Genomic DNA, 12,491 nt, shown 5'->3' with positions numbered 1-12,491 from the left:
TTTTATAACAAAGATTCCTAATGATTCCAGTAACCAATGATATTCTATTTCACACATAACCAAGCTGGATTTTCTCTGAGGTTTTTAAGGCGCTCTGAATCCTGCAGTGTACCATTTCTATTGAACAATTTGTACCATGAAGAAGAAATCACTATATATTTTGATTTAAGGACTCTTCAGCTGTCGGAGGACCTGTGCTGGTGATGTGATGATACTATAAAATGTAAATATATAGTTATATAAAGTGGTAATCCTTGAGTAACTAAACTAATATTCAACCAGGATTTAGATTCTGACAGATAGTGAACCTCTGCTAATGAATGCGCTTTGATACGGACTGAATGAATGAGGAAATGAAACAGTGTGTCTGGTTCTGTAAGAGGGAGGAGACGGAGAGAAACTCAGGGTTTGTTGAAGAAAACCTGCCAGCGAGCAGGTTAACGTCACAGAGTCAGTTACTGCGGTAACTGACACCAAGTTTAAATTAGCCCTCTTTCTGAAACTGAAAACCCAGAGTTTCCCTCAACTCAGGGTGAACAAACCTAAAACCTGCTTTCTGAAACAGGCCCCTGTACTACAGAGAATTCAACATACTCAGGATATCTTTTCGTTATCTGGCTTCACTGAGCCTAACATTGTCCTTCCAGATAACCAGGAGCTGCTATCAACTAGCTCAGTCAACTCGGGGTTTTCCAATTACGAGCGCGTTCATGTGAAAGAAGCAGGTTGTTAATTACAAGCAACATCATCAGAACCATGAATGAAGTATATATACACTTTTTTTTTTAAATTAAAAAGTAAAGCCAGACTGTTTCTGTTACTGAAGCAAAGAGTGGGAAAGTAGTTAATGACTGATGAGGTCTATCTGACTGAAATGTTGCATTTATAATCATGGAGCCAATTAACAGTGTGTGGATTTTTTTTTTAGTCAAAGACAAGCATTCATTTTATTTCCAACTATCATCATATGGTTGTCTCATGTTATTCTGAGCTGCAGTGAAGGAATCAGAGGTTAAAAATCATCCACACTGGCAGCTGTCACTCCAGGGATAAAATAAACTTCACACAATTAAAATGCAGATGATCCCATCTTCGATAATGCACTCTGAGGTGACCCAATACAGAAGAATAATAAACTCAAAGCTCATCATTTAGTCATTTAATGCCTGTTAGAACATGTTTTGTAAGATGCATTAATACATTAAATGTGTTCCAGCAGGTATTTGTTGGTGTGATAACTTATGGAGAGCCCTTTAATTCAAAACCCTACATCACCTATCCAGTCATCCTGCACTGCCACCCAGTGGACGACACCAATTGGACAGAAATTCAATCGCCTCTCTTGAATCGGAAGTAAAGAGAGAAAGGCCAAAACAAACTTTGGAAATAAGCAAAAGTCTAAGGCGGAGGAAATTGGTATTATTAATGTTAATGTGTGCCATCCAGTCTGTTGGTCAGTTGAACCATCATGGATAATCCCAGAACCTGAAATCGATCTATGCTCACTGAATAATAACAAAAGATAGAGATCAGGAGAAATAGTCAAGGAAGTTAAGTCTCATCTGCAACAAGGATGGAGTTCATATTTACAGAATAAAGACATATGAAGTTAGTTTGGAGTAATCATTCCTGAATTAAGAATTAAAAACAGACGTATCAGATGTCAGTATTCACAGCAGAGATGTTGGCAATATTAATGTGCACTTTGGTGGATAGAGGACAATAAAGCAGACAACTCAGTCATATGCAGTGATTCAGGTGCAGCTTTAACTACAATAAGAGAAATCAAATCCAAGTCCAGACCTGATATACTGGCAGAGATTTATCAAACATTATACAGAATTCACAAAGCAGATTGTTAGAAGAAAATCTTATTTTGTCTGCCTCTTACTGAAAACATAAAACAATAGAAATAGATGGTCTGTTAATTACAATTACTTAACCACCAATACTAACAGTAACATGAGAAAAATTGAAATATACATTTAGAAATTTTAAGAACTTTCAAGTCATTGTCCACATACAGAGCCACAGCCCTCCTGTTGGTCCCATTGATATAATACAGCTAGAGAGCAGGAAATCCTTCACAGAGGCCAGAATTCATCACATCCAAACTGCTTTATTTTGATGTAGTCTATCAAAAACAAAGCTAACATTTCAAAGCTTGTGAGGGCTCAACAAAGTTAATTTTTAACAGTAACGTTACCTGCAAGCACCTGTTCAGACTCCTCACCTGTAGAGAACAGTAACTTCTTATCTTACTACAGACTGTTTTGTCTTTTCTTGAAGGACAAAAAATTTCTCAACAAACTCCTGTCTTTTCCACGTGCTCTGAGCTGGCAACTTCTCCGGCTTTATACATGGGGCACACCGGGCCCAGGTGTGTCTCATCCTGCTAATCAGCCTGTCCTCAGGTAACCGCCCCTAAATTTTGAGTGCACACCTATTCTCATCTCTATGGTAAATGCATTGAATAACAATAACTTGTGTTTCTGTCGGGGAGAGGTACAGAGGTTAACAGTTTAAAGTGTTTACATGTCAGCTGATGATGTTTGTTTGACTGTGTCTACAGTATGATGAAGCAAATACAAATACAATGTAGAAGAGAAATGTGCTTTTACGAAAGGCTTTTTACAAAAACTGTCTTGTTTTTATCAAGTTGTTGATTTTTTGATGTGTTACAGATAAACTTTGATGAAGCCGTTGTGTCATCCCTGTATATATATATATATATATATATATATATATATATATATATATCTACAGTTCAAATAATAACAGGGTTGTTTACCACTGTCAGCACAATTTGTTTTTAATTGATGTCCTCCAACATCAGATATATATTTATAACCATTAATCCACAGTTTGTAAGTGGACTGTTCAGACACTGAGTGACCAGGAGACATTTCTACTGGCAGCAAGTTCTCAAGTTTAAGTATTTGCATTTATTTTGTACTTCTGACAGTTGTGACCACTGAGCCCTGGTCAGATGATGATGATGATGAAGATATTCAATGATGATAGCCATACTAAGTATTTGAGAGAAACACATTTTAACTTAAACATATTTCCTAATAGTGTCATGGCACAGGTAATGTTGGTGAAATGTTTTGTTATAATTATTTCAGGCTTTACCTGAACCCTGGTGTTCATCCTCTTGTGTTGGCACTAAGCTCGCTCTGCTCTCAGTTCATGTAGGTTCACTAATAGACACAGAAACTAAACCAAAATACTTTAAGGATGAGAGTTATCCTTCATACAGTACATACTGTATGTGATGTTTTTCTATGCTCCACCTTTTTGTGTGTGTGTGAACCAGGTGGTGGAATAAGACATGTTTTGCCTTTCATAATACTTTTTCTCTCACATTCTGTTGACAGATGTTGTTGATCAGTGCATGAATTTACTACTCCTTCCAAAATGACATATTCATATAAGAGTTTATCTTGTGTGTGCATTTAGTCTGGCTGCTCTACTCTTTCCTAACCATTTCAGTGCCAGTGTCAGAACAACCACTATGATCTTGGAGCACAGCTGAAGTGACGTCACTCAGTCAAGCCCCTACAGACTGGGGTTCCCCTCCCACATTGCACATGTTTGAATATAATTACTACACATGTAATCATGTTTAATTTCCACTGTTCATGTTGGAACATTAATATTTTTATTAATATAAAACCTCGTCTGGGCACCACCTTCCACAAATAACCTTTAGTGTCCGGAGGAAACATTAAAGCTTGAATTGAAGCTTCTTCTCCAAGCAGTGACCTCTGTTTACTGTTGCTCAAAGAAATCACACATCATCTTGGGATAAATGAAAACATTATTTATTTTTATTCATTAAAAGCTAAACGTCTTGACACACAATAAAGCATAAAGTAATAAATAAAAATAATAAATGATAATAAAAATAAAACAATATTGTTGAGAAATAGTGGCTTGAAGTGTGACTCGAGGCTAACATATCACAATGGGGAATGCGGAGGGAAAACTAATTCAACTTCTCTAAAGGAGTTATCTTCTAATTTTAACATTATTCGACATCAACCCTGAATCATGAAGTTTCGTCTCAGCAGGTCCAGGTATGTGGGTTCAGCTGGAGTCAAACTGCAATTATACAGTGATCCGTTATGACCCGGATTGGCCCGTGTTACAGATGAGTCTTGGTGATGAAGCGGTGTGTAACTACTGCTAAAGAGAAGTCAAGTCATTCAGGCTGCTCTGGACAGAGACTTTCCAGTTTAACTCCTAGTTGGCAGACTGGTCAGCGAACTGGTCGAGGACCAGTTTCAAACATCGCTCTCTGCTTCCAAACAACGCTTCAGCTTGAAGAATTCAAGTTCCTTTGTTCTGGACTTTTAAGGTGAGGTTTGACTTCGACTTGAAATGGCAAATAACCTTTTTTTACACTGGAGAAATATTTAGTTTTAAAGGCAATATTCACACTTCAGAGTCACTGTCTGAATACTTCATATCACTTTGTACCATATATTTTAAACCATTCAGAAAAACATTTCAGCATCATACATTCACTTCATAGTAAGTTAATCCTTCCTCATCAACATAGCAAACAGCATCATGTTGACTGACACACACTAAACTACTCAATATTAACAGAAAGGTTCATGGACTGTATATAACCAAAGATATCTCAGTCTTTGCGAGTGTGAGCAGAGAATTTGCTGTTAACTGTTTAGAAAGACCAAGGTTAAAATAGTGCATCAGAGGGTAGCAAGATTGCCACAGTACCTTAGATAGAAACGAAACAAGAAGCAGCAGCCTTGACAAGAAGGAAGAGTTCTGAGGTATAAAAGGTGTGAAGAGTTTTTCATCTGTGTGCCTTTGTGTTGTGAACCATGCCCTGAGCATTAATACTGTAAGAGATCTTTGTCTCGTTCCTCTTCTGATGGGATGTGTTTGTCAGCATGTAAATATGCTGCAGCATGAATGTAACATTAAATATTATGTCTGTGTATTTTCTTCTTCAAATTCTGTGGCACCATAAATTATTTGCATCCTTCTGCTGTGGCAGTGTGCAGTAAGTATGTGTCTTATGAGACGAATCAAATTATGATGGCATCACTTATTAGAAATGGTAATTCAAACTGAGATTTTGTAAAAAAAAAAAAAAAAAAAAAAAAGCAAAGTGGTACAGTACAATATCTCAGCGCAGGTTTGCAGTATTTGGATATTTTTAGTAATCTTCAAAGGCTTTTGATATAAACCCTATGGAAACCAAGCCTACTGGATGGTTTAATCGTATCGTCTACTCCCCTCTATATAAACACAATGTTAGATTTCCCATAAAGAGGCCAAAGTAGAGCCAAACCTATTGAAATCCAAAAATAAAAAATATTCTCCAAACACACAAAATAAATGAATTTCCAGTTAAAGTAAGGTATTGCACAACTGTCTTCTTGAAGTCTTTGAAATCTTTGGTGCTCACAACAACACATGTCTGACCCTGCGTCTGGTCTTTGTCGTCAGGTTGATTTGGATCTTCGCTGTGGAAAATAAGAAAATCAAACAATTGAATTTTCCATGTGATGTTTCAGGAGTCTTTTTAGATGAAGTTACAGTATATTATAGCTAAGATTCTTTATTAGTTGTTCATTGTCCACAAGAAGGGGCATGGAAAGAACTAGATAATTTGGCTCTTATTATAGGTGGAGTAGACATAGTGTTTGTTGTCCCCATCCAATTGATTAACTCCAAGGAATAATTCAAAATGTTAGGAAATGCACTTATTTGATTTCTTTCTGAAAGATAAATGAAAGGCTTGTTATCATTCTTGTCTGTATGCTAAATGAAAAGCTACAGTCAGCAGACAGCTAGCTTAGCTTAGTTTAGCTTAGCATAAAACTAGCCTGGCTCTGTCTGAAGATAAAATCTGCCTACTTGAACTTCTAAAGCTCATTAATTAAACCGTATTATATTTTGTTAGTTTAATTTGTACAAAACCCAAAGTGTAAGTTGTGATTATGTAATGTTTCTTCCTGCATCTTGTCTTAATGCTAAGCTAAGCTAACAGGCTGCTTGCTGAACATATTTACCCCACTAATACGAGGGTAGTACATCAATCGTCTCATCTAACGATTTTCCAAAAATATGAAATTATATTCCTTTAAGTGTAACATAGAGTCTTTTACAGCGTAGACCAGGTCTGCTGAAGATGCAAAAAGGGGAAATTTCTCTACAGGCTAGCATACAATTCACCATCTTGTAGGAATAACATTACCAGTGATAAATGAATAATTCATGAATATTTCATTGGGTTTAAATAGAGCAGTTCTTTCAAGGAAATTCCTCCCTCTCTTATCACAATATTTAAAGCATAACTCAACCTTCAAAGTCCAGCTCGTAGTAGTTTCTGTTCACTGTGAAGGGCATTTTGCTCTTGGGGTTTTTCTGGTACTCCCTCTCGATTTCATCGCTGTTTACTGAACATTCAGTTGTGCCCCTCTGCAGAAAAAAGGCCATTCAAATCATAATAATGCTGAAATGTATTTATTATTCACAGACGAATAAAGTTTCTCAGCTAAATATGAAGTCCACTCTGCAGATAACTTACCTTGAATATGAACTCATACCATGTCCCACTGTCTCCCTCAAACTGCCATTGTGGTTTGGTGCCTGCTTGATGAAATAGAGCAAGATGAAACATTTAAAAACACTAACAGTGATTATTATTTTATTTTTAAGGGGCATTAAAGCTGCACTAATCTATATTTTTATATGAATAATGTATCAAATGACTGTGTGATGTGAAAGATATCGATCATAATGACAAACCTATAAAGAATTCTGCAGTTACTCTCAGCTCTAGAGCTTTTTTCGCCTCTTTTAGCTCATTGTTGTTTTTTCTTAAAAGCTCTGATAAACCTTCTATATGTTACCTGCCCAGCAGGTACTGTAACAGCAGACAAAGTTAGTGACGACTCAGTGAATAAAGTGGAACATTTAGCTGAATATTTTTCTTATTAGTTGGTGGAGACCAAAAGAAAAGTTAAATAGAGAGTGAATATTGTATTTACAATCACTAATAACAGCAGATAATCCATACAGCAGCTTTAAGTAATCTAACTTAACATTTATCAGCTCTGTACTGCTGAACAACATTCAGGTACAGCAACACTGCTGTCTGCTGTAAAATGAATTAAGAATGTAATACTGTAGTTATCTTTCTTCATAAATAAGAGTCTAAAACCTCTAAATGTTTATTTCATTAACTTCTGTTCTTTTTATCCAATGGACAAGCCTCTTATATAACCCATTCCCTTTCCAGACCTTTATTTTTACAATAGGAAGGATTTTTCCTATTTTCCCATAATCACCTCCGGGGTGTTTCAGCCGACAGTTGGATCCGTTGGGACAGTTTCCTTTCAGGGCGAACTCGCAAACATGTCTGTAGTGGCAACTGTCACCTTTCCAACAGCCACCTTCATTGTAATTCCTGCAAGGCTTCCTCTACACACACAGATACAACTTAATAAAAATACAGAAGTTTTTTATCAGTGGAAAGATAAAAAGTTTGTATAAGTACTGTATTAAAGTGGGTTTAATCTCCACTTCTCATGACTCAGCATCTTCTCTGTCCAGAAACACACCTGATCGTTGGTTTCTACATGAGAAGGAGACAAAGAAGAAAACATATCACATGTTCAGATGTTTGGTGGATATTTAACAAAGATGATGGAGGTGTTGATATCTTCAGATATAACTTAAAAGCTCTTTAGCCTGGCTTTAGATTAAGAATGATTTATAGACATTATTTACTTTACTATTTTATTCACTTATTTTATTTTATTAATGCTGTAAAATTATGTCTTTTTATTTCATTATTATTAATATTATATATTTTTTAATCTCACATCAATTATATTTATCTTTGTTTTTTTCATTGTTTTATCTTTGATCTAGTTTTTATTTCACTCTATTTCATTATTACTGTAACTTTTAAATTTTATGTTGTTCAATTTTAAGGGGGGATTGTGAGGGACATTACATACACTACATGTATAATCACGTTTGAATATCTTCATTGCACATGTTTGAATACAATTACTGTACATGTAATCATGTTTCATTTCCACTGTTTGATCATTCTGAATCTTACCTGATTACACACTAAACTACTATCAATGTAACAGAAGGTTCATGGGATCTGTACAACCAAAGATATCTTAGTCTTTGGGAGTGTGAGCAGAGAATTTGCTAAACCAAACCCAAGTCACTGCTTCTTGCTAACGGCTGAGTGGTTGTTTCCATTTAAACAACCCGGAAAAAAACACAGGTGGAGCCATGTGTGTGTGTGACAATACTGTAAGAGATTTTTGTCTCTTTGTCAGAGTGGAATTGCAAAATTGCCGAAACAGGTTCACTGTTGGCACTTCACCTCTTAAATCTGATTTTCCCACTCCTCTAAGCGAATAGTATAATGCATCTTAAAAATGTGTATTGTTATTATTTCATGTTATTATTTTCTTTTTTTTTTCTTTACTTTGTGATTTTACATTCAAAATAAATGTACTTATTTAGCATTTTTGCTTTTAATAGATTCCGACTGGTTGCAATAATATTTCTCTCACCAGTTTCATTGCTGGGATCTGGTGACTCAGCAGTTTCCTGGTCCTGGGTGGATGTTTCAGGGACATCTGGACTTGTTGCTGACCTCTCTGTCAAACGATAAAGGAACTATCATGACTACAATACACCTGTAACACAGTGGAATAATGAAATAGTTAAAGAAAATGTATTTGTTAATGTAGTGGAGTAAAAAGTATAATACTTCCCTCTGAAATGGAGATGAAATATAAAGTAGCATTAAATGGAAACACTCGAGTGAAGTTAAAGTACCTCAAAATGGTGCTTAAGTACAGAAAGAATGTAAATGCAGTTACTGTGGGGAATATAATTGGTGCTTTCAACAGGTGAAATCTGACTGTCATGGCTTTGGCCATCAAACCTGTTGGATATTAAAACATTTCACTCACCAGTTTCATTACTCGTTTCTGGAGGCCCAGTAGATGTTGTGTCCTGGAGGGATGTTTCTTGCACAGCTACAAGACTTGCTGGTCTCTCTGTTAAAATGTTAAAAAAAAGTTAAAAGAACTGTCACAGTCACAATGCATCTGTCACACACTGCTGATAAAACAGTTAAAGTGGTAACAAATTTTTTAAAGTTTTTACAAACCAAAAAGAAAAACTGAAAAAAATTCCCCACACAAAATGGTTGAAGAAAAGTTCCAGTTGTTTATTACTCTGGGTCTTACTGGGTCAGTATGATCATGTTTCACTCACCAGTTTCATTGCTGGTATCTGGGGACTCAGCAGTTTCCAGGTCCTGGGTGGATGTTTCATTGACCTCAGGTATTGTTGAGTTCACTATTTAATGATAAAAGAATTGTCACAACCACACTAAATCTGTCAGACAGTGAAACTTCTAGTTTACTGCAGTTATAACAGTTCAAGAAAAATAATCAGTTGTTCTTACTCTCAGGGTTTTGGGTATCATTTATATTTGGTATGATAATATTTTACTCACCAGTTCCATTGCTGGTATCTTGGACCACAACAGATGTCGGGTCCTGGGTGGATGTAACTTCGACAGGTGGAAGCAACACTGACATCTCTGTGAAATAAAGAATTATCACAACCATGATGCATCTATCACACAGTGAATCCATATTAGAAGTTCTTTAATTGCTGCTATTCATAAAAATGTTGGTCAGATTTGTCTTTGTCAGTATTTAGTTGCAAATAAATCTATTTGTCAGAATACATGTTTTCATTTTATTAAGAATACAGCTTTTAATCAGGCATTTGAAAGAGCATTTCCCTTTCCCATTTCCATTTCTCTGCAGCTTTTACTTTTTCTATTCCTTTTAACTTTTCCTTTCAGCTGCTCCTGTCTCGTCAGTACAGGCTGTCACGTTATGACAGTGGTTTGATTGTTTGTAGTGATACTGGGGTTTTATTCTAACAAATGTAGACTGGCTATGTTGTATATGTGTAAATAACATGTCTAATTGATGATTAACGCCAATCACAAACTCATAATCTAAAACAGAGACGTTAGCTACCTAGTGCTAGCTCTCCTTAATGTGTAACATTAACTTACAGTAACTTACAGAACAAACATTAACGTGATGTCAAATACTGGCATCATAACTCTCTATAAGGCCACGGAGAGTTTGCCAAGTGCAAATCTACAAGCTGCTACAGAGACAGCACACACCGTAACCTCAGTAATGTCATGTCCCGCTCCGCTTCCTGGGTCATGTTTTCTTATTTCATGCATTTCCTGTTTTATTTTGTAATCACTAACTCCCCCTCTCGTTTGAGATTCACTTCCTGCCCTTGTGTGTTTCTCACCACTGTGATCGTCTGTCCTGTCCTGGTGTGTTGCAACTGTGTCTCATTGTCTCCTAGTGTATTTAGTCTGGTTCTTCCATTCCCCTCATGCCAGTTTGTCTTCCTTCAACATTTCCTAGACTTAGTTTGCTCAGTGTATTACTTTAAGCTAGTTTTTGACCTTGCCTCAGGCTACTCCTCTAGATTTGTCTGCCTGTGTTTGACTGCCTTCTCATGTACCAAACCTTTTGCCCGAGTAAAGAGACTTTGATTTTTGAAAACTGTTTTTGTGTCTCAGTTGTGCATTTGAGTCGTTGCTTTGTGGTCCTCAGTTCTTGTCAAGTAAAGGTGAGTTAGCTCAGCTGTTAGCATTGCCCCTGTATAATCTAACATTACTCAGCTAACTTTAATATCTAGCTGAAGTCATGCTATTATGAGACGTTTGTCAAAAGTTTAATAAGCATGAACTCATTTCAAGATCGTACACAGAGGTGTTATGAAACTGAAGCAGGTTACGTTTAATTTTTGTTGTTGTTACTGTGTGTATTTGATTCATCACAGTTGTTGTCTATGGAGTTATATGATCAGCTCAGAGTTAGTGTACCGTCATGTGTGTTTTCATTTGTTCTGTTTTATCATGAACACTTTTTCATTATTATACTTATATCTCAGGTCATACATCCTGTTTAGTCACTGCTTGATAACAACAGACTTCAACATGCATGTTGCTGCGGTTCTGTACACCATCTGAAGTCCTGCTGAGGTTCACTTCCTGTGGTAGAGTGTCTGACAGGAAAAGGGCTTGCAAGTGGACAATAACTTCTATCTTGAGCCCGAACCAGATAGACTACAACTGTGATGAATCAAATACACACAGTAACAACAACAAAAATTAAACGTAACCTGCTTCAGTTTCATAACACCTCTGTGTACGATCTCAAAATGAGTTCATGCTTATTAAACTGTTGACAAACGTCTCATAATAGCATGACTTCAGCTAGATATTAAAGTTAGCTGAGTAATGTTAGGTTATACAGGGGCAATGCTAACAGCTGAGCTAACTCACCTTTACTGAGGTTACGGTGTGTGTTGTCTCAGCAGCAGCTTGTAGATTTGCACTTGGCAAACTCTCTGTGGCCTTACAGAGAGTTATGATGCCAATATTTGACATCACGTTAATGTTTGTTCTATAAGTTTTCCTTTTTTGTAAAGTGACATACTTTGTGATTTTACATTCAAAATAAATTTACTTATTTAGCATTTTTGCCTTTAATAGATTCCGACTGGTTGCAATAATATTTCTCTCACCAGTTTCATTGCTGGGATCTGGTGACTCAGCAGTTTCCTGGTCCTGGGTGGATGTTTCAGGGACATCTGGACTTGTTGCTGACCTCTCTGTCAAATGATAAAAGAACAGTCATGACTACAACACACCTGTCACACAGTCACACAATCTCTTGTTCATAGCTGTACATAAACTATTAAAATAGTTCATGAAAAATATTTGTTTTACAGTCTAGGAGGATTTATAGTCAAGCCAAGTGAATACAGCATGAAGGAAGTTGAAGAAAGTCTCAGTTATCTTCTGTTTTAGTAGTTGTGTTAATATCACACTTTAAAAGTGCTCCATTAGTCCAATCAATAAAAGTCTGTAGTCAAAATTTGACTTAAATAAAAGTACAAACATGTTCACAGAAAAATATACTTAAAGTATCACAAGTAAAAGTACTTGTTATGCAGAAAAAATGGCCCCTCTGAGTGTTATATTTGTGTGTAATAAAAATTTAACTGCTCTGGATCAAAGTGCTGCTAATTTCAACTACTTATAACTAATATTTTATATGATGATCACATTTTTGTACGTAAAAGTGGAATCTACAAGGTACCCAGTAACTGTAGCTGTCAGATAAATGTAGTGGAGTAAAAAGTATAATACTTCCCTCTGAAATGGAGATGAAATATAAAGTAGCATAAAATGGAAACACTCGAGTGAAGTTAAAGTACCTCAAAATGGTGCTTAAGTACAGAAAGAATGTAAATGCAGTTACTGTGGGGAATATAATTGGTGCTTTCAACGGGTGAAATCTGACTGTCATGGCTTTGGCCATCAATCCTGTTGGATATTAAAACATTTCACT

At 36.2% G+C, this 12,491-nt stretch overlaps 1 protein-coding gene across 1 annotated transcript in view; it reads right to left on the bottom strand.

Moving 5' to 3' along the window:
- The window catches only part of LOC137177281 (uncharacterized), a 227,594-nt gene that overhangs the window by 159,582 nt on the left and 55,521 nt on the right, over positions 1-12,491 (bottom strand). The window contains exons 8-9 of the mRNA XM_067583468.1: positions 9,545-9,631; positions 9,301-9,384 (exon numbers count right to left, since the gene is read on the bottom strand). Of these exons, the coding sequence (XP_067439569.1) occupies positions 9,301-9,384; positions 9,545-9,631 (171 nt within the window). The remainder of the gene's footprint in view (positions 1-9,300; positions 9,385-9,544; positions 9,632-12,491) is intronic.

This window comes from Thunnus thynnus, chromosome 24 (assembly GCF_963924715.1).
Source record: "Thunnus thynnus chromosome 24, fThuThy2.1, whole genome shotgun sequence".
In the NCBI taxonomy this organism is placed as follows: Eukaryota; Metazoa; Chordata; class Actinopteri; order Scombriformes; family Scombridae; genus Thunnus; species Thunnus thynnus.
This window is presented reverse-complemented; position numbering and strand designations above follow the sequence as displayed.